Source organism: Limulus polyphemus, unplaced genomic scaffold, assembly GCF_000517525.1.
Source record: "Limulus polyphemus unplaced genomic scaffold, Limulus_polyphemus-2.1.2 Scaffold375, whole genome shotgun sequence".
Classification (NCBI taxonomy): Eukaryota; Metazoa; Arthropoda; class Merostomata; order Xiphosura; family Limulidae; genus Limulus; species Limulus polyphemus.
The window spans coordinates 561844-589129 of record NW_013665985.1 but is presented as its reverse complement, the minus strand read 5'-3'; the positions used below and the strand labels follow the sequence as shown (position 1 = coordinate 589129).

The 27286-nt window shown below is 31.0% G+C and overlaps 1 protein-coding gene across 2 annotated transcripts; it reads right to left on the bottom strand.

Moving 5' to 3' along the window:
* Nucleotides 1-924: 924 nt before the first annotated feature.
* Nucleotides 925-27247, bottom strand: LOC106457802 (1-acyl-sn-glycerol-3-phosphate acyltransferase epsilon-like). 2 transcript variants are annotated; one of them, XR_002610254.1, is made up of 9 exons: nt 26894-27247; nt 23398-23476; nt 17883-17998; nt 15375-15461; nt 14447-14537; nt 10943-11107; nt 9720-9843; nt 5641-6673; nt 925-5585 (listed from the first exon to the last, which is right to left on the bottom strand). XR_002610254.1 is itself a non-coding variant. In XM_013917251.2 (8 exons), exons 1-8 carry the CDS (start codon nt 27110-27112, stop codon nt 6442-6444), a joined length of 1113 nt encoding a protein of 370 aa, XP_013772705.1. In that variant the 5' UTR covers nt 27113-27247; the 3' UTR covers nt 925-6441. The 2 variants fall into 2 exon arrangements, 1 of the variants encoding a protein (XP_013772705.1); XM_013917251.2 differs by having other exon boundaries at nt 925-6673.
* Between the last annotated feature and the right edge of the window lie 39 nt (nt 27248-27286).

The window sequence follows — 27286 nt, the reverse complement described above, 5'->3', positions numbered from 1 at the left end:
TCAAAATAATTTAGGATCAGATTTTAAAATATGTTAAAATATTTCTAATGTATGTGTTTGGGTATTTACCGAGACATTTTAACATCACGTATATTATTTATAAAGGTTTTGTAACATTTGTATAATTATAGTGTTGATAAATTAATTTTTTTATTTTTCTGAACAAACAACACTTTGAAATATATTGGCAATACTTTAACACAGGCACACTAAGCACTTAAACTTGTTATTATGGTTTATTCACTCACATTTATAAATTACAATATTTTATATGAACCAATAGTGCTGCAACAAAACATCATGAAAGATGCCTTATAAAGTTAGATACTTAAATCTTATGTATGTTTCATGTATGTACTGTACAACCAATGTTATATATAGCTGATAACATTTATAGGCAGTGTTCTGCATGGTTGACAAAACAGCTTACAGATACAGCCAGTGTTCTACACAGCTGGCAAAACAGCTTACAAATACAACCAATGTTACATAGCTGATAAAAGTTACAGACAGTGTTCTGCATGGTTTCCAAAACAGCTTACAGATGCAGGCAGTGTTCTACACAACTTACAGAAACAGCCAGTGTTCTATGTAGCTGACAAAAGAGATTGGAGACGTAGCCACTTTTCTATTTAGGAGACAAAATAGGGATGTGACAAAGCTCTGTTTAAATATTAATATATGTGAAATTTATAAATTTAGTTTCTATATTGTTATAATCAAATTCTGTGTTTTTTCGTTGTGTTTGTATTAGGATTTTAGTACTGTTCATTTTCTAACTATGCATTAAGTGATAGCAACATTTATAAAATATGTACTACAAAATATTTCCATTTCTAAAGTAGAATTACATTTCCGTATTATATATGTTTGTCATGTGCCAAACTTAATATTTCAAAAGAGAAACAAAGGAACTGAAGACAATTTTTTCTGTTGAATGAACTTTTGTATGTTTTAATGCTTAGTCAAATAAATGTAACTATACAATTTCAGAATGATTTGTCATTGGTGGTGGTAAATTAAAATGGAATACAAAGTTTCTAGTGGTAGGTACTCAATAAAATTAAATATAAAAAAGAACTCTTATGACAAAAAAACAACTGAAAACCACTTTAACAATATATAAAGTATAACTTAATGAAACAACAACATATACATGTTAAAACACAATCAATTCTACTCCATAAATAAAAATTTGACACATGTTGCTTAAGATTTTCAAATATTGGAATTATAAATTTCTGTAAACTGATTACTTCGTAATATCAATAGGCACAATTTATATATAAATATTATATCTAAGCAGTGAAACATCAAAAAACAATCAAACATACTTTTTGGTTTTGTTTCCTTTTTGATGGAAATTCAAATAACTACAGTAGCTGAATTTATTAATGATAACCGCAGTAATATCTTAGTATTAGCTTGGAAACTTCTTTATTTTATCACATGTAGCTAAAAGGTTCTTTTATATAGTAGCATCTAATTTATCTAGTTGTAGCTGGTTAACTTTATTTTCTTCAAATACAAACAGAAATGAAAACTTTTTCTGCATTCTATTTACATGTAAAAAAATCTGCACAACTCTAACTGAGCATTTTTCAATATTAAGGAAAATTTTATCATGGTAATTCACAGCATTACAAATATTGATATGAGCTAAAATATCAATTTTGAAATAAAACATAATATTTAAATTTTTACTTATATTTAAAAAAGTTAAAATTAAATCATCCATTTTTGCAGGTTCAGAAAAAAATAACTTTGTTAAGGAAAGTAGGGGAGTATAATACTGTGTTTATCTAATCTCTAAAAAGAAAATCCAGCATGTAGTCCCTAAATTAAGAAATATATTTCATATTGATAAAAAACTTATGCATGTTTTAACAGTAAAAATACAAAATTACTAGGCTTTTCTTTTTTCACATATTGAACCTTTCACACATACAACTTGTATTATACATAAAATAGTAAATATGATAATGTGGACTTAAAATTTTAAGTTCATGCTGCTACATGAATAACACATTTTCAAAGCACTTTAATTCAAAGTTCATGAAGTTACAGCTTATCATTTACATAACAATGTATTTGATTTATACTAAATGTGAACATTAACTAAACAAATGAATATTTGTTGAAAATAAGAGGTAATCAAACTCATGTCACTCCTAAACCAGGTTGTAATAACATAAGTAATTTAAAAGAAAATTAGTAAGTCTACGTTCACAAAACAATAAACCCATTAACATGAGTACTTTAAGAAGGTAGACCTTCCAAAAATGTTTGTTATTAGTTTTCTTGTTTTATATTTTCCTAGTGTTATGTATCAAACTATGAAATATCAAAAAGTTAACTCATTTCATACTTCTGACCATTGTATGAATGAAGTTGTGTAATTCTTATTAATGATCTTTTACAACAAATCTCAGTACTATGTTGCTCTCAAATGAAGTAACAGGTAAAACAATGTAGTTAATACAGAACATTTGAAAGAATTCTGTCAAGGTAATTTTTGTCTGAAGGTTCAAAAATGTGATTTCTTCTTAGAATGCAACATATCTTTTTTAAATTAAGACACTTTGGTTGAGTACAGTAAATAATAAATCAGATGTCTAGTATTATTTAGTAGAATTATGCTGAGTTTAACTTCAAAACTTCCCTTTTTTGAGATTTCAGGTTAACTTCAACGTAGGACATTCTCATAATATGATTTTAAATAAATTAATCTTAAAGTTAACTAAATAATAGTAATAACTACAGTATCTTCTGGTTCTATTGTTTATAGCTTTACACATTTTAATAATGAAATTAGGTGAAAAATGTATTTATAATTGATATATCCCTTGGTTATACTGCTTAGAGATTTGAATCAAATAATCATAAGATTAACTAAAATTGAAATTAATCAAACATCACAAAGTTTTAACACTTATGAAATTAAATAAAATTGTGCTCAGGAAATAAGTTGTTATAAACATCTTAATGCTGTTCTGTTTTATTACTTATATGTATTCATCTACATAAAATAAACATGGAAATGAATTTTTAGATATTTAACTATGTTTTCCATACTTTTACTATTTATAGATTTAAATAAATAAAGTCAAGAATAGGTTCAATCAAAGAAAGAACATGTAGTTGTGTTCTTTATTTCTACCACCTATAACTGTAAATAAGGAAATCTCATAAGTAGTTAATTTAATGAAAAAAAAAAAATTGTAAACAGAATCTTCACCTCAGCTTTTAAATACAATAATCAGGCAGTTAACCCTTATCATATTCATTATTTGTGAATTAATGTGGATATAATTTCAATAAAAGCAAATCTAAAATCAAAATTTTTATTTTCCACACTGTAATTACATCACCTGAAGTGGTCTAACTCATGGCTGAATATAGTCTTTACCTGTAGTTAAACTAATCTAAAGCAGATGTGACAAGACTAACATATTTAGGTATTTTCTCTCACTAATAATTTTCTTTTATTGTTCACATGTTAGTATTTAATCCTAACATACTAATTTGAGCAAAGACAATATTTGATAATTCAATATGCATAGTTACTTAACTCCTTATCTAGTTTTTTCTAATTTTAAAAAGAACATTCCTACAAAAATCGTGGGCTCCAATAATAAAATAGATCATGTTTTAATAATGTTAAGTAAAAGCATTTTAAATATATCTTTTGTGACCACCATTTGTTTGGAAATGCACTAACACTAGCTATGTATTTAGAAGTGCCCTATTTCTCAGATTCTTCAAAATAGTTTTTTTATATTTCTTATATTTGCAATAAACCAAGAGTATGTTAGCAGAAGATATACTCTAAACTTACAAGTACTATACTAAACTTGCTATGGTAAACCAGCTCTTGTTCTAACATTACTTTTCCTAAACTTACTGCAGTGGTAAATCAGCTCCTTCTATAACATTATAGCAGACAAAACAGCTATTCTTATAAACTGCGTGTTAAACCAGCTCCTTCTAACCTTATAGCCGACAAAACAGCTATTCTTATAAACTGCAGTGGTAAACCAGCTCCTTTGAACCTTATAGCAGATAAAACAGCTATTCTTATAAACTTACTGTTGTGGTAAATCAGCTCCTTCTATAACATTATAGCAGGCAAAACAGCTATTCTTATAAACTGCATGTTAAACCAGCTCCTTCTAACCTTATAGCAGACAAAACAGCTATTCCTATAAACTGCATGTTAAACCAGCTCCTTCTAACCTTATAGCAGACAAAACAGCTATTCCTATAAACTGCATGTTAAACCAGCTCCTTCTAACCTTATAACAGACAAAACAGCTATTCTTATAAACTGCATGTTAAACCAGCTCCTTCTAACCTTATAGCAGAAAAAAACAATTATTCTTCTAAACTTACTGCAGTTGTAAACCAAATCTTTTCCTAACTTTCAGCCAAAAACAGCTATATACCAGTGTTTCTTATAAAACTGCTACAGTAGTAAACAATTTTGGTTTTAAGCCTTAAGTAGAGCTAAGCTAGCTCTTGTTTTAAACCTACTAAAGTAACAAACCAGTTTTGTTTAACGTTCTGAATAATAAAGCAGTAAACAAACTCTTGTTCTAAACTTACAGCAATGGTGAATCAGTTCTTGTTTAAATCGAACCATAGTAATAAACCAGTTATTATTCTACACAGTAATGGTAAACTAGTTCTTGCTCTACAGCAAGAGCAATAACAAACCAACTCTTGATCTATATCGTCAGCAGTGTTAAAACCAACTCTTGATCTATATCGACAGCAGTGATAAACCAACTCTTGATCTATATCGACAGCAGTGATAAACCAACTCTTGATCTATATCGACAGCAGTGATAAACCAATTCTTGTTCTAAATCACCAGATACACCAGCTTAATTAATAAAGCTACTGCAGTAGTATAACTTAATGCAATTGTAAATCAGCTGTTGTTAAGGTACTAGCTTTTGCACTGACCTTACAACAGGAATCTAGATATGCTGCAGTACGTGCCCCTGTAAGCAAGTTGCCTTACAATGTTATGAATGTTTGCTGTAAAGAATATGACTAAGAATAGCTTCAATATGAGTAATACAATAATTACTTCATACACCAAACTAAAGTGGGTTTTTATTATGTTAGTAGGAGAAAATAATATGAAGGACTAAAGTTTGGTTCTGTTACCTTATGATTCAGTAGGAAACACATAAAAAAATAAAATATGAACTACTGGTATGAAAGGCATATGTAAGTCAACAATATCTCCCTATGTTTCATGTTTTTTGCACTATGAAGATTATCAGTTTACCCACATCCTGACACTTATATTTCTTCTATCTTTTGGACCTGTCACAAATGATACAAATCCTCAGTAATACCACTGACTACACAACAGAATACTTAAACACCACAAATGATACAAACTAAATCCCCAGTAACACCAATGACTACACAACAGAACAGTTAACCATTAAAAATGATACAAACTAAATCCTCAGTAATACCACTGACTGCAACAACACAACAGTACATCAGACATCACAAATGTTAGAAACTAAAACCTCAATAATACCACTGACAACACAATAGAATAGCTTGTCAGAAATCACAAATGATAGAAACTAAAACCTCAATAATACCAGACTACACAACACAATAGTGTGTCAAACATCACAAATGATACAAACTAAAACTTCAGTAATACCACTAACTACACAACAGAATAGCACATCAGACATCACAAGTGATACAAACCAAAACCTCAGTTCCACCACTACCTGAATAGAAAGAAATAAACATTTCATTCATATTTTTATTATATTTCAAACTGGTTTTCTAACATTAGTTTTGATATTGTTTCTTCTTATCTTTCTATTTCTAATTCAGTTTACTTATTAAACTTACAATAAATGTACCAGTCACTTTTTGTTAATTCTAAACAAACCAAAAAAGAAAAACCCTTAAACACATCATTTGTCAACTCTAATATTGTTTATTCAGTGTGATTGACATGCTTAAAGATTTGTGTTTTACCTCTAGGACAAGTTAACTTGCAAATTACAATTGAAGAGCATAACAGTAGACAATCAAAGAGCTGGTTATCTAGTTTTGTTAGAATTAGTGTTGGGTTATATTGGAATATAAAGCAGAATAAAGTGGAAGTATTGCTCAAAAGAAAAGGCAGCAAAATTTTCTAAGAGGATTTATGAAATTTAAAAAAAAGGTTATAGGCTTATATCAATAGCTTCCAATTTCCTTTGCAATGTAAAATGTGTGAAAACTTTAGTTATATTGTCCATGCACTAAAACTACTGTATATTCTGACTTTTCAGGAATTCATTATGATGTAAACAGTTCAAATGTTTTTCAATTTTTAGAAGTGTCATGAACCTAAATACTACATTCAACAGTAACCAGAAAAACTACATTCATACTACTTTCCCTAGTATATTAGGCTAATGACTTAACACCTAACCACAAGTATCCAGAAAGTGATCCAAAGGTAACTAGTTTCCAGTACAGGCTACGACCAAAAGGGGTCACAATGAATGGAACAGCTAGTACCATGAAGAACAGGAATGAACTAATGGTGTAGAATGAAGTAGTAGGTGACTTTTGTCCATGAGCAAAAACATCAACTAAAGGCTGTTGTTCGTTGTTATCATAGTAACTGCTAAGTATTCTGAAAATACAAAAATAAAGCATTGAGAACTTTGAGTGTGTGTGTATCTTTATTACAGAGGCAACATTATAAAAATGTTATCAATGACCATTTTCTACATCAACTAAGTTCACCATAAGAATAAAAATTTACTATATTACCTGTATACATTTCTATACAGTATAAAACTATTGAGTTTTAACCATTCTTCAGTTACTGAAACATTTCTCCATTTCTCTGCATTACCTAAATTTACCATACATATTAAAACTAGCTACATTACCTGTCTTTATTTCAACAGTATAAAACTACTTAATTTCTGTAGTGCATATTTGTGTATAAAAGATATTTTAATACTAGTAATAAACGACCTTACAACAACAAACCTTTTGCAATGGGCTCGGTATAATATACACGAGTTTACACGTTTGCATACATTGAGTATTTATACTATAACTTTAAATTCAGTTTGATCATCTTTACAAAATTTGATATGCCTTTAATAAACATTACAAGTCTTTTGTACAAAAAATAAAATTTTTTTAATGGAGTATTTTTATTAAAGATTTGTTTGTGAATATATCAAGTCTGTTTCATTACTAGTCTGAGTAGAAGTGATTTTTATTTTAAAAATACTATTCTTCATCCCAAAAGTCTCATTTCTTTTGTGTAATCTTTAAAACTTCCTAAATACATTTCAAACCTTTGTTTTCAATAAAACTATATCTTACCATTTATTTAATGATATACTTGAGTTTTCAGCCTGTAGACAAATCATGAAAGTATAATGAAAAGACAAGTTGTAAAATTAGAAATAAAAGGAGCAGCTGTGCCTTTGTTCGTTATTATTGGTCACAAAATTTCAAAGTATTTCTCTTACAAGTTTGAACTGCTTAACATTTTACATTTATTTGCAGTGTTTATTTTACTGTCAATGACTAAAGTAGAACCCTGCTGAAAATAAACCAATAACTCGCCACTTGTGTCAGTAGACTGTTTACGTGACACCGTTATAATACGATACTCCTGAAAGCAACAAAGCACACACGAAAAGATAGTTGACTCGACCCCTGCTCTGAGAACAGGATGACTAATGTATCGGATCATACAGGTTACAATATCTTCTTGGAAAATTCAGAGTAATCACGCTGCACTTAGTATAAGTTTATGCCAACAACAGGATGTGTAATTTATCTGCTTATGTATGTATCCTACAGTGTTCACAACAAGACTTTGAGTGAGTAAAAACACTACACTTTGAACCTGACAAAATATTTATTTTATGGCTTGGTGCTGATACAATAAACATTGCAATTCTTTGAATATTAGTAATCCTTTTGGGCTGTTTGGAATTTAGCTGCATAGGTGTACAAAAAATGTTATTTGAGCAGATACTTATAAAATCCTATTTCCCATTTCAGCACTTATTCGCCAACCAATAAAAACTCTAGTTTTGGTACTACTTATTACACTCATTTAGTTTCGCAAGCCTTATAAATCTAGTCTTCCTTGGAAAACATTCCTACTTTTGCAGCTAGTGTAATTTAGAAGTTCCCTTACAGTTGTGAAAACACCTTGAGTTGTTACTAGCTCTTACCTTGAAGTAAGTAATAATCATTTAAAACATATATATATATATATATATACAGAATCATATACAAAGTACAAATCTAACTGTATTACCAATACTTTGGAAACTACACCAATATTTCGGCTACCATACATATATATTTACTCATAAATGCTTGACATGACATCACACGTCCTACTATATATTGCATTGCGCAGGCTAAAGGTCACCCTTTGTTCTCCTGAAGAAGAATAGTCAACTATTCGAAAGCATTCGGGTTTTGGGTCTTATTTTAAGTCTATTACACTTTATATGTGATCCTTTGTGTTAACTCTTATCAAAAATACTCATAAATGCTTAAATTTTAGTTAGTTTTCTTAAAATGTGAAAAATAAATGAAAATTACATAGAAAAAACAATGATTTCTAGTACTTATGAGAAATTATAGTGATAGGAAAATATTTTGCCCTCGTGTGCCTTTAGTACTAAGCCTCGTTTTTTTGTTGTTTTTTTTTGAGTGGATGGTAAAAAAATATAATTTTTGTAGGCTTCAAATATACATTTTAAACTAAAAGATAAATTACATAACTCTACTAGTACACCCAAAACATCTGTAACTTGCTTGGGTTTATAAATATAGTATATATGTGTTAAACAATTTTTTTATCCCCTTTCAGAGCAACAACTCAGTCATTACTGTTCAACAGTCTTGGCAAAATTATAATATTCTCTTCCAAGCTCTTTAAACAACTGTCAGAATCAGGTAAAGCACAACTTGTCCTTTCTATTGGTTATAAATAGACCCTTAAGAAAAGTAGGTGGAACTAAGCAATAGGTTTGGAAAGAATGGAGTAGGAGGAGGCACAACTCTAGTTCATTTGCTAGATACACTGATTTCTCAGCAAATCAAAGTGGTGGGAAGTTCTAAGTTTATATTCTAGCTTGCCAGTATATAAAATTCATGTTTCTAATTCATTAACCACTTGTAGATGTATATAGTAGGCATAAAATAATATAAACTGAGCAAAAAGACATGAGGAGGTACTATGTGACACACACAAATCAATATTTACTTTTATTTATATTTTCTTTTGAATTAAGAAATTAAAACAGACATGATATTAAAATTTGAAATATAAGCAACATCTTTATGCCAATTTTATTGATATATAGTTACTTAATAAATTGCTAAAACACTGTCACATGCACAGTTAGACCCCAACCCATTGCAAAAGGGTTAATAGGACACTCAACATTTTGCTACAGCTTTTTCAGGAGCATTACAGTTACAGTTTGTGTCTTATTGAAATGCTCCTAAAGAAGTTGTAAAACAAAATATTGAATGTCAAATTAAAGAAAAATAACAAATTTGGTGTTATAAGATTGTTTGTTACTAGGATTAAAGCATAAAACAATTACTGATTGAAACATTTCACCATTTCTTTACATCATATAAGTTCACCTGCAATTTCATAAACATCAAAATTAGCTATTTACCTATCTTTATTTCGGTACAGTGTAAACAACCATTGTTTTAACTCTTCTTCAGTTGTTGGAACATTTTTAATATCTATTCTTGACACATGGATGTGCACCTGAGGACAGACACCTACAGCAAATTCTGTAATGAGAGAAAACATTACTACAACAGTTTGCTTCATAAAAGTTAACTTTTTCTTACCCTGAAAATGTATTGCCAAAAGGTACTTACCTCCACTGACACAAAGCTATCTCAGTCTTCTTTCTGCCCACTAAGCATTGGTAAAAACTTTTAACACTATGCACAGCAGTCTTTTTTTTTCCCCCACCGATTTTGCACCACTTTTGAACATATATATAGCATGTGACCTCCCTCCACCAATAGTATTGTTCCACCTATATTGGTGTAGCTAGCTCCCTCTTATTTCCCACTTAATCCTTACTTTTGGGAAATTGCAGGATCTAAAATGAATAATGTGTATTGAATCACCAGGGGAGGGAGAAAAACATCCACCTGATAGTGTAGATAATGAGCAACAAAAGAATATGGAGTAGTACACATTCCACCCTGAACGATTTCTTAAAATGAATGGCAAAAACGAGCAGCCAAAGACATGGTGATATGACAAAGTTGATGAGAGGAAACATTGAGGAGATGGTGACCTTCCATGGCTAAGTCCAAATACACCAGCCTAAGAAGTTGACGAATACAACAAGTTAGTGTGACAGGGGATAGATCACAGGAAACAGAAGGGTTTGGGGGAATAAAAGGTCAGGAACATGAATCCCAAAAGGAGGCAGTACATATCAGTGTACTTCCCTGAAAACCTACAAAATTTCATATGGGTTAAAAGAAAACCCAAAATGTGTAATTTGGAGTGAAGACAAATGAAGGTTGAGCAATTAATAGAATATTTTCTAAGAAATTAAAACTTATATAATAATAAAATTTGAATTATCAACATGTTTTAATGCCAAGTTTACCAATATGCAATCATAATAAAGCTGTTTAATGAAATTTTGAATGTAACTGTAAAAACAAAAGATACTAACATGCACACTTTGGCATCTGCAATCTATGTATTAAAGTGTGTAAAATAAGTGTAGCAAAAAGAAAATATAAATCAGTTTTATATTATTTGTTATACACTAAATTTGATTTAATATCTAGATTTCACACACTCATACCACTTAAACAATCTGATGATTGTAAATAAAAACATGGGAAAGCAATATCTCACCAAACATTGATGGTGCAGGCTTCCTCTTTCCACTTTTCTTATCTTTGGTGTTGGAGTAGACAACTGTCACATCATAAAGTGCATCAAAACTGTTCCTTAGTTGTTCCAGAGCCAAATGAAGACCACGTATCTTGGGGGTCAAGAGATGGTTGAAAGGCTGTATTCCTTAAAAATAAAAAACAATAATAATTAAATCATGCTGTATATCAAAGCTGTTCTGGAGCCACGTGACCAAATACTGTTCTTCGGGGTCAAGAGATGCCTTAAAAGGCTGTATAACTTAGACTAACAACAGTTATTAAAACATACTGTGAATCAAAGTTGTTATGAAGCTAAATAATGAACATTGTTTTTGGGAGTAAAGAGATGCCTCAAAAGACCATATACCATCAACATTTTCCTTACCTGAAGACTTATTTCTGATAGATACTTACCTCTACACACAGTAGCTACATCTTACACACCTGCTGTTGAGATTTTGCACATACCACCAACCTTGAACTATCTCCCACCTCAATAACATGTTTTGACATGAACTGCACTAGTACATAATGTAATTATCATGCAGAAATAGCCCTCCACCAAAGTTTACATATCTATCTATAACCTTAAGAGTAAGCTATCTGTTGACATATTTCACATAGGAACTTTCCATCTTTGTTACTTACGAGTGTCCAAAAAAGGGAATTTTGTGATTTTGTTCATGTTCTACAGTAAGCCTTATACTGTTATCTCTACTGTTTATGTACGCTAAAAACTGGAGGGTTTGATCAGAATTACTAAAAATAGTTAAGGTATCATCTACATACCTGTGGTAATAGAAATGTTTGAACTGTTGAGGACAATTTTCCAGTCATCTTTTTTCATGATTACATAGGAACAAATTTGCTAAGGAAGGTCCAAGTGTTGAACCCATAGCAACTCCATTGATCTGATCATAAAACCTACCATTCAATAAAAAGTGTAATCTTTGATGGCAAAATGCACCAGTTTCTAGAAAAGCGATTTTAGTATAGACACAACACTGAAGTTGTTTTTAAACACTAATTCCACACTCAGGTGTACTGTCTCTTCCAGTGGTATATTGGTGTACAAAAACTCAGTGTCAAAACTCGCAATGTCAAAATTTGAGTTGTTGGATTTCTTGGGAAAATTCAAAACTGTCTTTCAAGGTGCATTCATTTATAGTATATGTTTTTAAATTCCACCATAAAATCAGCCAAGACATGATTATAAGTTCCAATGTTAGACACAAGAGGTCTTAACCCTTTCGAGATGGGCCACAGATGAAAGATCATGTCATCTCTTTTGTTGACTCGCATTCAAAATGTTATTGAACTACTATTTCATGAATTTATGTCAATAAGTTTGGTATCAAACTGATAATTATAGTTCAAATTTTAGAACTATATATTACTCCATTTGTTAGTTTAAAAGTAAATATAAAAAAACAACACAGATAAACATTGATTTTTGTGTGTCACATGGTATGTTGAGTGCAGCACTGGTTCAAATTAGATGTTTGTAAAGTCAAGGAAGCTGAAAACACGCTGACATGTGTGCCATCTAACCATCAATGCAAATCGTCGACAAGGGTAGAAGGAAGAGAAATAGGGACCTCCAAGAGATACTGCACAAGGTTCCACTAGTCATGCAAAGCCCATTAAGAGATCTCATGTGCACTCAGTCCAAGGTGATAAGGGCTTCCATAGAAAACCACATCCCCAAAAGTAATAGAAACTTTCGTGCAGTAATAGAGGAGCAGTAAGGGTGTTGAGAATTGAGAGGGGAGAAGGTTGGGCCTGACTGATATGAGCGCTGAAAAAAACCCCAATTGGACAAGATATTGGGAAGGTATAAGGAATGACTTCTTCAACCTGATTAATCAACCCACATGACCTGCTTCCAAAAGCAACAGATGAGTGGGATGAGTGGACTCCTGTTCGGAAAGAGCTAACAGAAGCCATTTGTCCACATAGAGATGTAAGCGTAACCCCCAAGCATGCATGCATATGTTGGCCAAAAGCCTTGACCACTGTATAAAAGACATATGAGGCCAAAGCAAGCCCAAAGGGCAGCGCCCCAAATTTGATACACTACCCCGCGATGAACAAACCGATGACAGCGCCTCAGACGAGATATTGGAGCATAGGAAGACATGGCCAAATCAGGTGGAGGAAAAAAGGTTGTCCAGTTCCTCGTCATTCCAAATAGGTTCAGCATGTTCATGGAGAAGAAGGTTGACTCCTATAACAATCAATCTCACAGCAGATAAGAGCTAATAATTCTACAGTCGAGTTATTTTGGAATAAAGGATAAATCAGTTCCAAAAAATTTTTTCTAAATGCACAAAGTTAAAAAAAATCACGATTGAAGAGCACAGTGAAAAATGTCTTGACACGAGCACTGCCAAACAAGAAGTGATTGTTTGGTAGAGTCAAATAGAGGGTGTGTCACACTTCTATTGGTGGAGGGTTGTCCCATGATGATTTACATGCAAAACACAGTTGAACCATGTTGATCATAGGGTACGTGGAAGCTCAAGTCTTGTGGCATGTGAAAGTATTTTTACATATAGAGGGCAGCACTGAACAAGAATACCTAGAAGCTAGTGGTGTGTACAAAATCTCCAGCAGTAAGTATGCAAGACAGTTACTGTGTGCAGAGAGGGAAGTTGATCATTTTGAAACTAGAAAAACAATTATTAAACCATATTATGTATCAAAGCTGTTCCATAGCTAGATGAATATCACTGTTCTTGGGAGTCATGAGGTTGCTCAACAGACTGTATACCTAGAACAATAACAATAATGATTACATCATGCTGTTTATCAAAGCTGTTCCAAAGCTACATGGAGAACAAGATTGTTGGGAATCAAGAGATGATTTAAAGCTGTATACCTATAACAACAATAATGGTTAAACTATACTGTGTATCAAAGCTGTTCTGAAGTTACGTGAAGATCACGGTTCTTGGGAATCAAGAGATCACTCAAACATCTATATACCTAGAACAACAACAATAATTATTAAATCATGCTGTGTATCAAAGCTGTTCTAGAACTATACGAGGTCATGATTTTCAGGAGTCAAGAGATTATTGAAAACTACAAGAACAACAATAGTAATGAATACATCATATTGTGTATCTACACTATTCCAGAGCAATGTGAAGACCACTGTTCCTTAATCAATAACACTGACAAAGTGAAATAAGTTAAACTTGCTAAAACAGTGTCAGCGCCTGAACAATAACACTGATAAAAGAAAATGATATATTACCTAGCGTAAAGAAGGACAATAGAACAGGGAAAGTTGAAAAAGCATTAAATCAGTTTCTCTTAATGATCATTAAAAACCAGCATTTTAAAAATACTTTGTACTTGCATAAAGACAATCATATACAATACACCATTTCAATTACTTCAAGTTTCAAACTAATCAAATATTTTAAAAAATAAAATATGTATATCAAAAATTGTAAAACAATAACAAACTTTGTACCTTGGTCTTCAGCAATCTTGTGGCTTCTCTCAAGTAACTGTGGCAAGAAAGGATTAAACCGAGTTCCTTCAGGGAAAATCACAAGCCAGGTCTGAAATGATAAAATCCACATAAATTTCTAAACAAAGAATTTCAAAAATATCATAGTATAAACTGTTATTTTACGATACGTTTCCTCTCTAGAAAACAAAATTTTCCATGAATCATTATATTAAGTTTTTCTCAAACAATAAGTTATATAGTTTTGATCATGTTAAAACCAACTTACACAGTGATCTTATTTCAACATTGGTTTGAAAATAATTGAGTTGATCTCATACATAAAAAATCAGCACGATTTTTGCTCCTTGATATGCTTATGGATAGAAAAAAGGGTACAAAAGTCAGTTTGTGTGTCTCTCCAACATAAAGAACTGTACATACTTTTCCTGGATATACTTATGGAAATAATACTAACAGCAATAACTAATTTATGTTCACAAATGATATGTATGTGATTAATTAGAAGGATTATAAAAAAAATGTAAACTCGAGTAACAATGAAATATTAATTTCCATGTATTTTCCAGAAAACTTTCAATGTTAAAAAAATATAGTATGGGTTGATAATTAATTTAATTATTTTCACAATTTTGTATAGGTGGTTATTTTTAATCATTTAGATCACGATTAATTTATTGATTTGCATAAGATGCATAAAAGCTCCTTAGCAATAGTATCATCTTTACTGAAATAATGTATTCACTCAAACTAATAAAATTTCAATTACACTCTTAATATACTTCATGGAAGTTGAAATACATAATTAAATCTTATTGATAAGTTTTTGCTTATGTAAAACACCATATGTATTTCTAAAGTAAAACTATATATCACACGAGAATTGGGTTTGTTGTTTATCTACTAAATTAACAATGACAATACTTACAGGTATTCTCTTGTGTTTCAAATATTTAAGGTCATTCATCATTTTGGACTGGTTGAAATTGCCCCTTTTTACATATACACATCCATGCTAAAAAAAAGTAATGTTAATAAACATTAAATATATCAGAAAATATGTTATTTCATTACTCAATAATTTCTAAGGCATTCAAGTAATGATTTTATCTTGTATATTATTGACACTTTAATAAAAACTCTACTATCAACAAAACATACAGTTTAGTTTCATAATTAAAATATTTGTGGAACACTAGGTTCTTTTTCTGGGAGATTATGATGAACATATTATATTAGCAAATAATAAAAAACTTTATTCATTTTGGATAGTTTAACGAGCTTCATCCACTTGCAGCAGTCCAGACGTAATGTTCAGAATTGTTAGTGGAAATCTTTCACATGAAAATTTGTGCTAACAGCTTGAAATGTCATCTCCAAACTACAGTAAGTAAATTAATTTTGTTAAATTTTAAAAAACTTGTTAACTACCACACAAAACCTCTTTCTAAAAACTTAATCTTTCATAATATATTATTTTTTATGCACACTGAAATGGAATAACTCTAAACAAGATAAATAAAAAAATTCTTAGAACCATTGGTAATCTTACAAAATTTCACATCAACTTAGAAAAATCTTGATAATTCTTAGGAACTACCATTTGCAAATCTGCAAAAATGTACATCAATACTGTAAATATTACATCAGGTAGAATATCTACTTTAATAAACACATATGATGGATTAAGTTCAAACTTTAACCCACTTGTGAAATATAGCAAATTAATTATCAATGACTGAGTTTATACTACACAGTTATGCCACTTACAAGTTACGTCAACGTTAATTATCAGTGAGAAGGTTAATATTGCAGTTGTATTCCAGTTTTGTGAGCATAAATAGAAGTTTCTTTAGCAGGCACATTTTCACTTTTTTTAGAATATGTATCATTAAATTTCATTCACTGAAGAATCATTACTAGGTTACACTGTATATAAATTCATTTTTAAAGCACATGAATAAAATGATGCAATGTGTTAGCATGTTTTTTCACACGTGTTAATAATTTTCTTTTAGTAGATCCAATGTAGCCTTGCTCACAGCAGGGACAAAGTAAATTTGTAAACAACAGAAGACATTTGTAAAGTTAAAATTTGGTCCTTGAGTTTAAAGAAAAATCTAAGGCAACAAATAGGTCTGAAAACACATCCCATATAGGTCATTCATAAGGTATATCCGCACATACAGCTAAACCGTGTTTTCAAACCAAATTGTCACCTTAGTTTTTCTTTAAATTTGAGGACCAAATTTTAACTTTACAATCATCTTTTGTTCTTCACAAACTTACTAGTCCCTGCTGTCAGTAAGGTTACATTGGTTCTACTAAAAGAAAATGATACAATGCGAGTAAAGTCAATTTGCTTTATTTTGCAGACTTTATAAGATATCATCAACTGTTTAAGCTAAAGAAGAATCTTGACTTGCTTTTTTTCAAGTGTTTTTGGATGAATTTCACATATTTTTGTGTGTTACATCAACCCAAGACACTTACACTGTCATCATTATTGTTTAAGTAGACCCTTAAAGGGAAGCCACTCATACTAAAAAGTAATTTGCAGATCAAGTAGATTACATGGCATTGGACATTGTGTTACCTTTAAGGATGACAACATGTGAGAAAGAGCCGGAAGCAGTTGTGACATTGGATAACACTTATACTGAGCTGAGCTTTGTGTAATGAACTCTGGAAATGAGAGTAACTGAATGAAGGGGAGGAGGGTATTTTTTCTATTTTATTGAACAACCTTTCTCATTCACCACTGATGTGACATGCTTTCTAGAATATATATTTATTTACAACTACAAAGAAGTAGGTACAGAATCAGCTAAGTAGAGATGCAGATTTAATTCATTGCTTCATGCAGCCGATGCTAGGATTTGTATGTACTGTAAAGTTTCAAGAGATAAATTACAGATCCACTGGGTATGGTTGTTAGATGTTCATGTTGCAAGTGCTCAATCCTGCATTTGCTACTATATTTAGCATGCTTATTTTTTGGAGTTGCTTCCCATAGTAACAAATAACAGCAAAATACATGTTATTGTTTGAAACCCATTTCAAAGTAGATTTTATACTTTTGACAATTACACTTTGAAAAAGTGTGCATGCTGAACTTTCCTCTTCACATTTATACCATTAAGGAAAAGTACTTTCAACAATTTTCATTCTTGCTGGAAAAAGAATGAGAGTACTGAAATTTTTCAGAAAACTTCACATGGCCCTAGAATCAAAAGTAAGCAAAGATGGTGAATGAAATTCTGCAGATCTGTTCTAAAGGTGAATGATGGTCAAGGTAAATCAAAACATTTTCAATTTTTAATTCTGAAGAAAAATAAGCAAGCATATTTTACATATAATAAGTAAAGCTATGTAAGAGAAAATATGATAGTAATTTTATTTAATATTTTCTAATAATCCTGAAAGTAAGTTTTACCTCATAAAAGTAAAACCCATAAAGAGGAACAGCCTGCAAAGAGTTTTTCATGATGTAGCGTACATGGCCTAGGCTTCCTTGCCTTTCTGCTAACATATGAACCACAATCCAGTCCACTACAAACAAGACAATACATCCTTTAAATTTTGTTACAAATAATGACCATTTCTATAAATCTCTTAAAAACAACTACAAACCATAACAGTAAACTGACTTTACCCATTACAATGTTAAAAATTATGACTGGATCAGAATTTACAAATTTGAATCAAATTTTAAGCATTTAAAAAAAATTCAAATATGTGTAAAAATATTTCCCCAAATATCTAAACATTGTTAAATTTAACTAAAAGATGAACAAGTTTTAAGTATAGTATACTTCAGAATCTATTTTACTTCACTTGTAAGTTAGACAGTATGTAATTTATGAACATGCTTCGCCAAAACTTATACTCTTTCACTTAATGCATAGCAACATCAGTAATTCCGTCCTACCCACACAAAAAATATTTAACTTATAATAAAAAAAAAAATCTAAAAAATTCCAGAATTACAAGTAAGAGAAAGCAAAACCATTTTAAGCTAGAAACATTATTTTGAGATTTGCTAATCTTTTATGCACTTTTTATACTCTTTTTTTTGTTGTTTACTGATTTTTATTTATCAATTTTAAATTATCAAATCTTCTTTTGGACAACTTGTTTATTGTTTTATTTAACTGACTTAGAAAACTCAGCACTCTAGAATTAGAGAGATCTTTCAGTTCCTTTTCTTGAAAAAATAAAATGGTTTCTGTATAACAGAATAATATACTTAAGGTATTTTAGTGCTGAATTAATATCAGGTTCATGTGTCATTTCAATTACTGTTATAATGCTTTATCAGTTAGTTAAGCTTTCTAAAAATGACAAAAACATAATCGAATGAAGTTTTAAAAAGGAGCTACTGAAAAACAGAAGTTGTACTTTTGAAAACCTGATGATTTATACATCACTACTATATATGTACTTTACATTACAATAATTACATGTACAAAACAAAACATCACAGACACTAACTAAAAACCAGAAATGCATGTTTATTGTTACGTCTAAGGACAAGAACATTTCCAGCAATTTTTTGTATTGCTAGACAAAGAATTGGAGTACTGAAAATTTTAAAAGTTTAATAGATAAATATAAAATTTTTTGTCACATTGGTAAATATTTGGAAACTTTTAAAAAACATGTCAAGAAAGTATGTACAGTATTGTGAATAGTATTAAAATAAGCCACCAGGTGGATATAAAGAAGTATATAATAGTCATTATTACAACTTGCATCCAGAAGTTCATCTTATTTCCATGTTATGATAGTTGATGAGCTAAATGAAGATAAATAAATGAAAATCCCTCTCATGATTTGTTTTTTTTTATGAGCTTGTTTAGAAGCTGTATATTGCATATCCCCCCTAGAGTTTGTTAACATCCTAAACATTATATACACACTTCATGATTGGTATGTGTGAGTTTCTATACAATGTAAACATTACATATCCTTTTTGGAACTTGTTTTTGTGTGGATGTACTTAAAGTCTGAACATTTCACATCCTAAAGAAGGATGTTTGTTGATATGCAAGTTTGTTTACCATCTAAACAAGTGTTTACACTGGGTACTCGCCCAACACTTTATCACCCAGTTCCAAAATCACTACCCAAGTCCATCAAAGCGATAACTATCATCAAACTGCATACATTCTTTTCTTTTCTCAGCATTCCAACTTTCCAAGGTCATCTAAGTTATAACATCGGGAATAGAATGTTGTATATGTTTTGTGAATGTTAAGAAATAAAAAAAAAAATTCACCAAAGCTTTGCTACATGTTTGTTTTGTTTTCCATGTATTATTTTCTCTCTGATATTACCATGAGCCATATCCTCACCAGTGATAGTGTACTGTTTTGTTTTCCATGTATTATTTTCTCTCTGATATTACCATGAGCCATATCCCCACCAGTGATAGTGTACTGCTGTTGTTTACTGGAAACAGTGTACTAAACACATTACGCTACGTAGTTGTCAGCTTGCGTACTGAGGCTTGTAATGTTATGAACAAAGCCTGTATGCAATGCAGCAAACAGCTCCATGGGTAACGTACACTCGACTCTGAACTTGCACCTGTCATCGCGCATTCACAAAGTCCATTGGTTTATATGGTTTGGGTTGTACTGCAACCTGTACCATAATGGATTGTTCTACCTAATTACATAAACTGTGTATCAGTGACAGAAATTGTAAGCATGTGATTGGCCAAGCAATAACATTAGACTATGACGCTCATTTGAAGGTTGCTGTAAGATATCCAGCTCTAAAGTGAGGGAGGGACCATAGGCATTGCAACTAATGGCAAAGTAGTAAGATGGTTTATGTCATGGTAAGAAACCTTTTAAAGAAAAGTAAGTCGACAACTACAATACAGTGATGCTTTTGTCCATTCATGAAACTATAAAGATCAAGAATAAAAAGTATTTTCAAAATAAGACATTCACCTTTTTCGTTGTTTGAGTGACTGTCTAGAACTACATATTAGCATTAGCATATTATGTTACTGGCATGATTAGGGTTGAACAACAAATTAAACGTAAGAAGAAATTTTCCTGACTGTGACTTCTGTAGGAACAACCTTTCTCATGTTAGATGCAAATCAAAAGCTGTCCAGGACTCTAAGAGTTAAAGAGTTTTCTAATTCTTAAGTTTAATATTATATTTCCATCACTTCAGTGTTCTTTTGAAGCTTTACCAACAAGTCAGAAGTCTAACTTCTTAACATTATTACCATTTAGACTATATCACTCAGTGTGATTTTGAACTATTTTTTATCATTTCATATCAAGTTTACATTTCTTTCTCAATGTTCTCTTTTATCAGAGAATATATGACATCCAAAAAGAAAAGCTATGTGTGGAAATATTTTGAGCCAATTGCTGAAGAAGGCAGAAGCAAGGCAAAACGCTCACTTTGTGGAAGTATCCTAGCCTGTTCCAGTAGTAGCACTTCAACTTTGGGAAAACACATGAACAATAAACACCCAGGAGTAAAGGATGATTGGAATGGACCATTGGGTCTGAAACAAACGAGCATTGGGAATTTTTTCAAACAGAATGAGAGTTTGCCATGCTCTGCCAAATGTGGAGAAAGAAGAAATCCTAGACTTATTGTATGAAATCATTTACCAGTACCTCAGACCATACTGTGGTAAAGAGTAGTTCATTCTGTAAATTTTTGAACTATGTGGAACCAATTTTCCTAGTTCCAAGCTCTGCCACCATTTGGAATCACACTGTGTGTTTGTATGATATGCAATGCAATAAAACCATAAAAGAACTTCAAAACCTTGTGCTCGTTGAATTTCAGCAATGTACGATGCCTACCCAGCAGTTGCTGTCAATGGAATGACAAAGGATTGGGAGATACAAAATCACCCAACAATGCCACACTGCTGAGAACATTGCAAGAGACTTGTATAACATTACCAGTGAATGGGATGTCCCTGATGTTTTTGCTTTTGTGCATGATAGCACCACAAATTTGGTATCTGCTGTCTCAAGATTGGATGCATACAGCATGGCATGTTTTGCTCACACTATTCATCTGCCAATCAAAGCAGGTCTCACAATGTGACAAGTTTTGAGTATGCTTGCTAATGCTCATTCCCTTGCAGGTTTTTTACACAAGTCTAACACTGCTTGGGTGTCCATGCAAGAGAAGCAGAAAGAACAGGACCCATTAAGTTGTTTGAGACCTATTCAAGAAGTAGCAATCAGGTGGAACTCTTCATTCCAAATGATACAGAGACTCCTCTTATAGAAGGATGCAATAGCACAAGTTGCCCATGATCCTACAATGAATCTGATATGTCATTTCAGGATTTGTTTGTGTACCAGTTTATTTACAAGATGAACTGTACAGAAGAAGTAGTATATAATCACTTGATGAACTGAACAAGATGTATTTTCCCACAGAGCACTTCTAACTTTTCTTAATACAAGTAAGGTTACTACACACACTATGGCTACTGAATCTGTATCAAACACAAAGTTTAAGTCAATCATACAAATGTGGGTGAAATGCATAGCAAAGAAGAAAAACTAAGTCCTAGTAGCAGTCATGTCTCAATGTTTTATTATTAGCTATAGTAATAATAACTTGGCAAACACTGCATAATGAAGTGATATATATTTTTGGAGGAATATACTACATGTTTCAACAGAACATTTGTTTGTCTTCTTCAAGTAAATAAATCACTTCATTATGCTTATAAATTGTTGTTTGTCAATTTATTATTATATTAGTGTAATGTGCTTCTATACTCGAGTATTAGCCATGGTAATCTGAATTGATACAAATCTTATACTGCATATATAAAAAATCATTTTAGAAGTGTTAGTATTATAGTTTGTACAGGATTTAAATTGTTTTTAGTTAGAAGCAGGAGTTTACCTTTTTGTACAGCAAAATTTAGGAATATTTTTTAAAGAAATACAATAATCTCCAAAGGACTTATGCTTCACTTTGCATAAATTCAACTACCAAAAAGTGGTCAGGAGAGTAAATGGTCAAATATATATTATAAAAGGTAGTATTTGTTATTATATACATAAATATATTGTTAGATCAAAAGAAGATGACACCTCTATTTTAAAAAACTGTTTCAGATATAAGCCACATACAGTGCAAGCTTGTTCGACTGAAATGTAATATATTCTTGTCATAGACTATGGACGTTAAACCTTGCACCTAACTCATGAAACCAACAGATAAAAGAAACACTCTGACCTTGTTCTGTGATATCTTGGATTTAGATTGCCAATGATATGAATAGTTAAAAAGAAATGAAACCATCATATTTTCCAACTTTCCTATTTCTCAATTAATAATATGTAATATTAACATTAGCAACTTATATCAATATTGTCAACAGCTATGAATACTAGATTTGCAAGTTCAAGAAAAATACAATCATTTTACAAGTGCGATAATACAATAAAAATCAATATAAAATAATCTATGAGAAAGGTTTCAAACCAAGTTAAAACATAAAAGTATTTTTAACAATACTTTATGCATATCTAATTATGAATGTCTTCCACACCTTACATGAAGGGTTCTGCAATTTTATACAGAAGACTCAATATGCCATCTTATATACATTTGATTCTATATCTGGAAATTGAAACATATCACATCAACAGTAGAATAAAATACTGATTTTTATTACTAGCCTACAATGTTAACTTTATACTGACATATATGTATGGTGTTAAAAGAATATGGAAAGATGCAGCTTATACTACATTCAGAGATCTTATTTCTATCTAAAATGTAATATATTTTAGACAATACTGTATTTTCTTTAATGTAAAAATAATCTTGATTCAATTTTTATAGGTTGCTTAAAACTGTTATGTGCTTTCCCAACAAGAGAACCTTATGTAGATATCTGTTCTTTTTAACAATGACATTATCATTTTACCCACTTGTACTTTGATGGTTGCCAAGATAAAGCACCCTTTCTTTTCTTCGTAATACCTCGTCCCCATCACCATGAAGAATCACCTATAAAGTGAAACAATGCAATTAAATAGTGGTTTGGTTTGAAGTGAATTTCTGAAATACTAACAGCTTTAGTAACTCTACATGGCATCACTAACATGAACAAACAGCATACTTTTTATAGCAGCAACTTGTTTCTTTTCTTCAAGAGTTTATAAAACTCTGCTGTTGTATAAAGTTGTGATTGTAAAACATTAAAAGAAATGTCACTAACATTTTTAGCAGAATACCTGATTCTTCAGTGTTTTCAAACTACATCCAACATAATTCCTGGTAATGTAATATATCTTCTACCTTACAAATGAAAGTATTACATTAACTGGGCTCAATGAATTTTGCACACAATAAATAAGTCATGCCTTTAAAATGATAACTATATTAACAACTTTAAGGCAAATGTATTAAAACCACAAGAAATATCACACTAATTTATTCATAATAAAAATGTTACCTATGCATACAAACACGAGAAATGAATATAACTATATCCCTATATATATATATAAATAAAATAAGAGCCATAATCCACCAAATTTTCTCCCTTTTAATGGGAATTTATTATTTAGCCTGAAGTCCTCCTGACAACCTATCTTTATTGAATATTATGTTATAAAAAACACATGCAATTGATTAGTTTGTCATTACAGGCCTAGCCTACCGTACTCACTAATATCCATAGTTGATGTCTTGTCATAGAACAGTACTCCAGTAACTTTCCAGTACAGTACCACCAAAAATAACAGTTACAAAATGAAAATCACCAGAAGATATAGGAAAAAGTCTGCCTACTAAATATTATGGAACTTTTCAAACTGTATCTTTAAGTTGCTTCACTACTGTTGATTACATTTGATTGTATTAACTTCCAACTTTTCAAACACTAAACTAATTATGTTTTCTTTTATAATAATACATTTTTCACTTAGTTATTGCATCAACTCTCTTATGAAATTAAAATATTGGATTATTTTACTTAAAATGAATTGTTACAGAAAGCTATCAGCATTATTACATTGGCCAAATTTTCAATATAATGTACAAACATAGAAATATGCTAAAAATTAAACCACTGTACAATGAGTGAAAAAAAAAAATAAATAAAGGGATAAATTAAACATTCATATTTGCATAAAATAATTTTAGAATCCTTTGATTTTGCAAAGTTGAGTCATCATATGAGGACAAGTTTATCTCTCATTCCTTGAAAAGAGATGGGTCAGGACTCAGGAGAGGCCTAATTAAAGCATTCAAAATTAAGGGAATTGCTATGATTCAAAAATTAGTTGTTGTTTTCCTGTTAATTTCCATAGGAAGTATGACAAGAAGACATAAAATTAGGAGTTGGAAAGGCCAAAAAACATCTTCAATTGAGGCTCTTATACTTCTCCAACCAGGTGTAAATCTGTGGAACAAAGTGTCATTTAGAGAAGAAGAAACTATGACTTTCCAGATTAAAAACTTTTTAAAACTGTAATTTTTAGGAACAGATACTTAGGTCCATACTAGTTCATTAAACAAATTGCACAATGATATTTCATTCACAGTTTTTTTATTTTTTTTTGCTACATTGCATGATCTAAGGACAACAAGGGCCTACAGACCCTTAACTAATTCCCCCTCTTAAATGTTGACATTCAAAACTAACAATAGCAACTCATTGTATAATTCAATCATCCACTCAGAAAAATATAATTGTCTTAACTGGAGCCTAGCTTGTCTTTTCCAAATCTTAAATTTGTGACCTCTCATCCTATTATTTTCAGAATACAGCATATATAAATCAGAGGCTTTTATCCTGTCAATTCTCTGGATAATTTCAGTAACTAAAACATTTCTTACTCGTCTTTTTTTCAAGAGGGTTGGATTTAGTGATTTTTGTTTTTTGAGGGAGGATGGGAGTTAGGATATTCTTAATATTAATCCCAATAATAAGCCAAAAGGCTCTTTGATGCTATAATTTTTACACAGTTTACAAGAGTTTATCCTGATAAGTTTGTGTTATGTACAGGTTCCTAGCCAAGATGTCCATAATTTTTTAGGGTTCTAAAATCCTTAATGTTTAGAAACTGAGAGTCACATATAAAATTGGGAGTCATGATGATTTCTTCTAATTCTCCCAATGAAGAAAGGTCTACCTTTTGAAAGTACTCTAGTTATAATTTTTTTGATTATTTTTGTCTTTAATTGAATTTTTGAATCAACATGTCTTTCTAACATCAGGAATAAAGTTCACAATATTGATAAAATTAATAATCATGCAATTTGTATTAAACATAATTAATCTTTCACTCTAAGATCATTTGCTAGATAATACCAAGTATTATTGTAGTAAGTTTAGTTAGTATTAAAAGAGTATGTTTAAATGAATCTTATATTTTTATTTATTTCAATCTGACATACCACTATGGATTAATTATATTATTAATTCATAACATATAGAATTAAACAACCACTAACCATCCTTAAAAATTTTGCTATATAAATTTTTCACCTTAACACTCAACTGAGAAGCTCTTCATTTTCATTAATTATTACATGTTTGTTTGTTTGTTTTGGAATTTCGCGCAAAGCTACACGAGGGCTATCTGCGCTAGCCGTCCCTAATTTAGCAGTGTAAGACTAGAGGGAAGGCAGCTAGTCATCACCACCCACCACCAACTTTTGGGCTACTCTTTTACCAACGAATAGTGGGATTGACCGTCACATTATAACGCCCCCACGGCTGAAAAAGCGAGCATATTTGGTGGGATGCGGATTCGAACCCGCAACCCTCAGATTGTGAGTCGAGCGCCTTATCCACCTGGCCATGCCCGGCTAATTATTACATACTCCAGCTAAACCAACTATAAATCAGAATGGTATTTTGACATTTTTTTATTAGATCAATTCATATCTAACAGTTATAACTTGCTTTCTATAAATAATATGTTATTGTCTTTATGTGTATGTTGTTTGAATACAATAAACTAAACAATGCATATTCAAATTAAATATTATAAAAAAGAATTTTTGTCAACTGATTAGTTTGTCATTACAGGCCTAATCTACTGTTCTCATTAATAATTTTCAAGCATAAATTAAATGTATGTGAATAGGCATGTTGCAGCTTTAACTCAGTACAAGTTTAACATTTTGCATAAATTTGGATTCAATTTCTTAAGTTTAGCTCTACAAAAACCTGTATTATGTATACAGTGTGTTACCTAGTACAAATTACAATACTGAAATTGGGACATTATGCATTAAGTGTAAGTGTAACTGTAGGTGTAACTAAAAAACTTAAGTCTTAACAAGTTAAAAATTCAAACTTCGTCAAGTTCAAAATCAAATCTACTCCACTCTCTATCACCATCAGTAACAATAACATTCAATTATAATTTATATATGAATAAACGTGAACAATTAAATTAAATAAATTACCTCTGTACCCGTGAGGTTTTCAAAGAAGAATAAAACGAGACGCTGATATAAAGAATAACAAAAATCATCCCCTTTTTGATATATATACGTGGGTAGGGCAAGAGAAACCAATCGCCATAGCATCCAAACCATATAATAATGAGGTGCCACTCCAAATAAAACAATTGTAGGTACAACCATACGCAAATTCTTCACACCAGAACAAACTACGCTGCCCATTTTGACTCTTCTTTCATAAGTTTTATCTTGGTCGAAAAACAGCAACCGTTAACAGCAATAACCATACAATATAAAGCCAATTAAAAGCCGAGTCCAGAGACTCTCAAAAACGATAAACAAGATAGCAGCGTCGTCTTCAGGCGAAGGTATAAATTTTGTCGTCTTCTATTTTCA

Bases quoted from the DNA above. Each gene is read 5' to 3' on its own strand.
- LOC106457802 (XM_013917251.2), bottom strand. From the start codon at position 27,112: ATGGGCAGCGTAGTTTGTTCTGGTGTGAAGAATTTGCGTATGGTTGTA. The intron at 15,462-17,882 runs GTAAAACTTACT...ACTTTTTTTTAG, and splicing joins ATGGGTTTTACTTTTATGAG to CATGGATGTGTATATGTAAA. The intron at 9,844-10,942 runs GTGAGATATTGC...CTCTCATTACAG, and splicing joins GCCTGCACCATCAATGTTTG to AATTTGCTGTAGGTGTCTGT.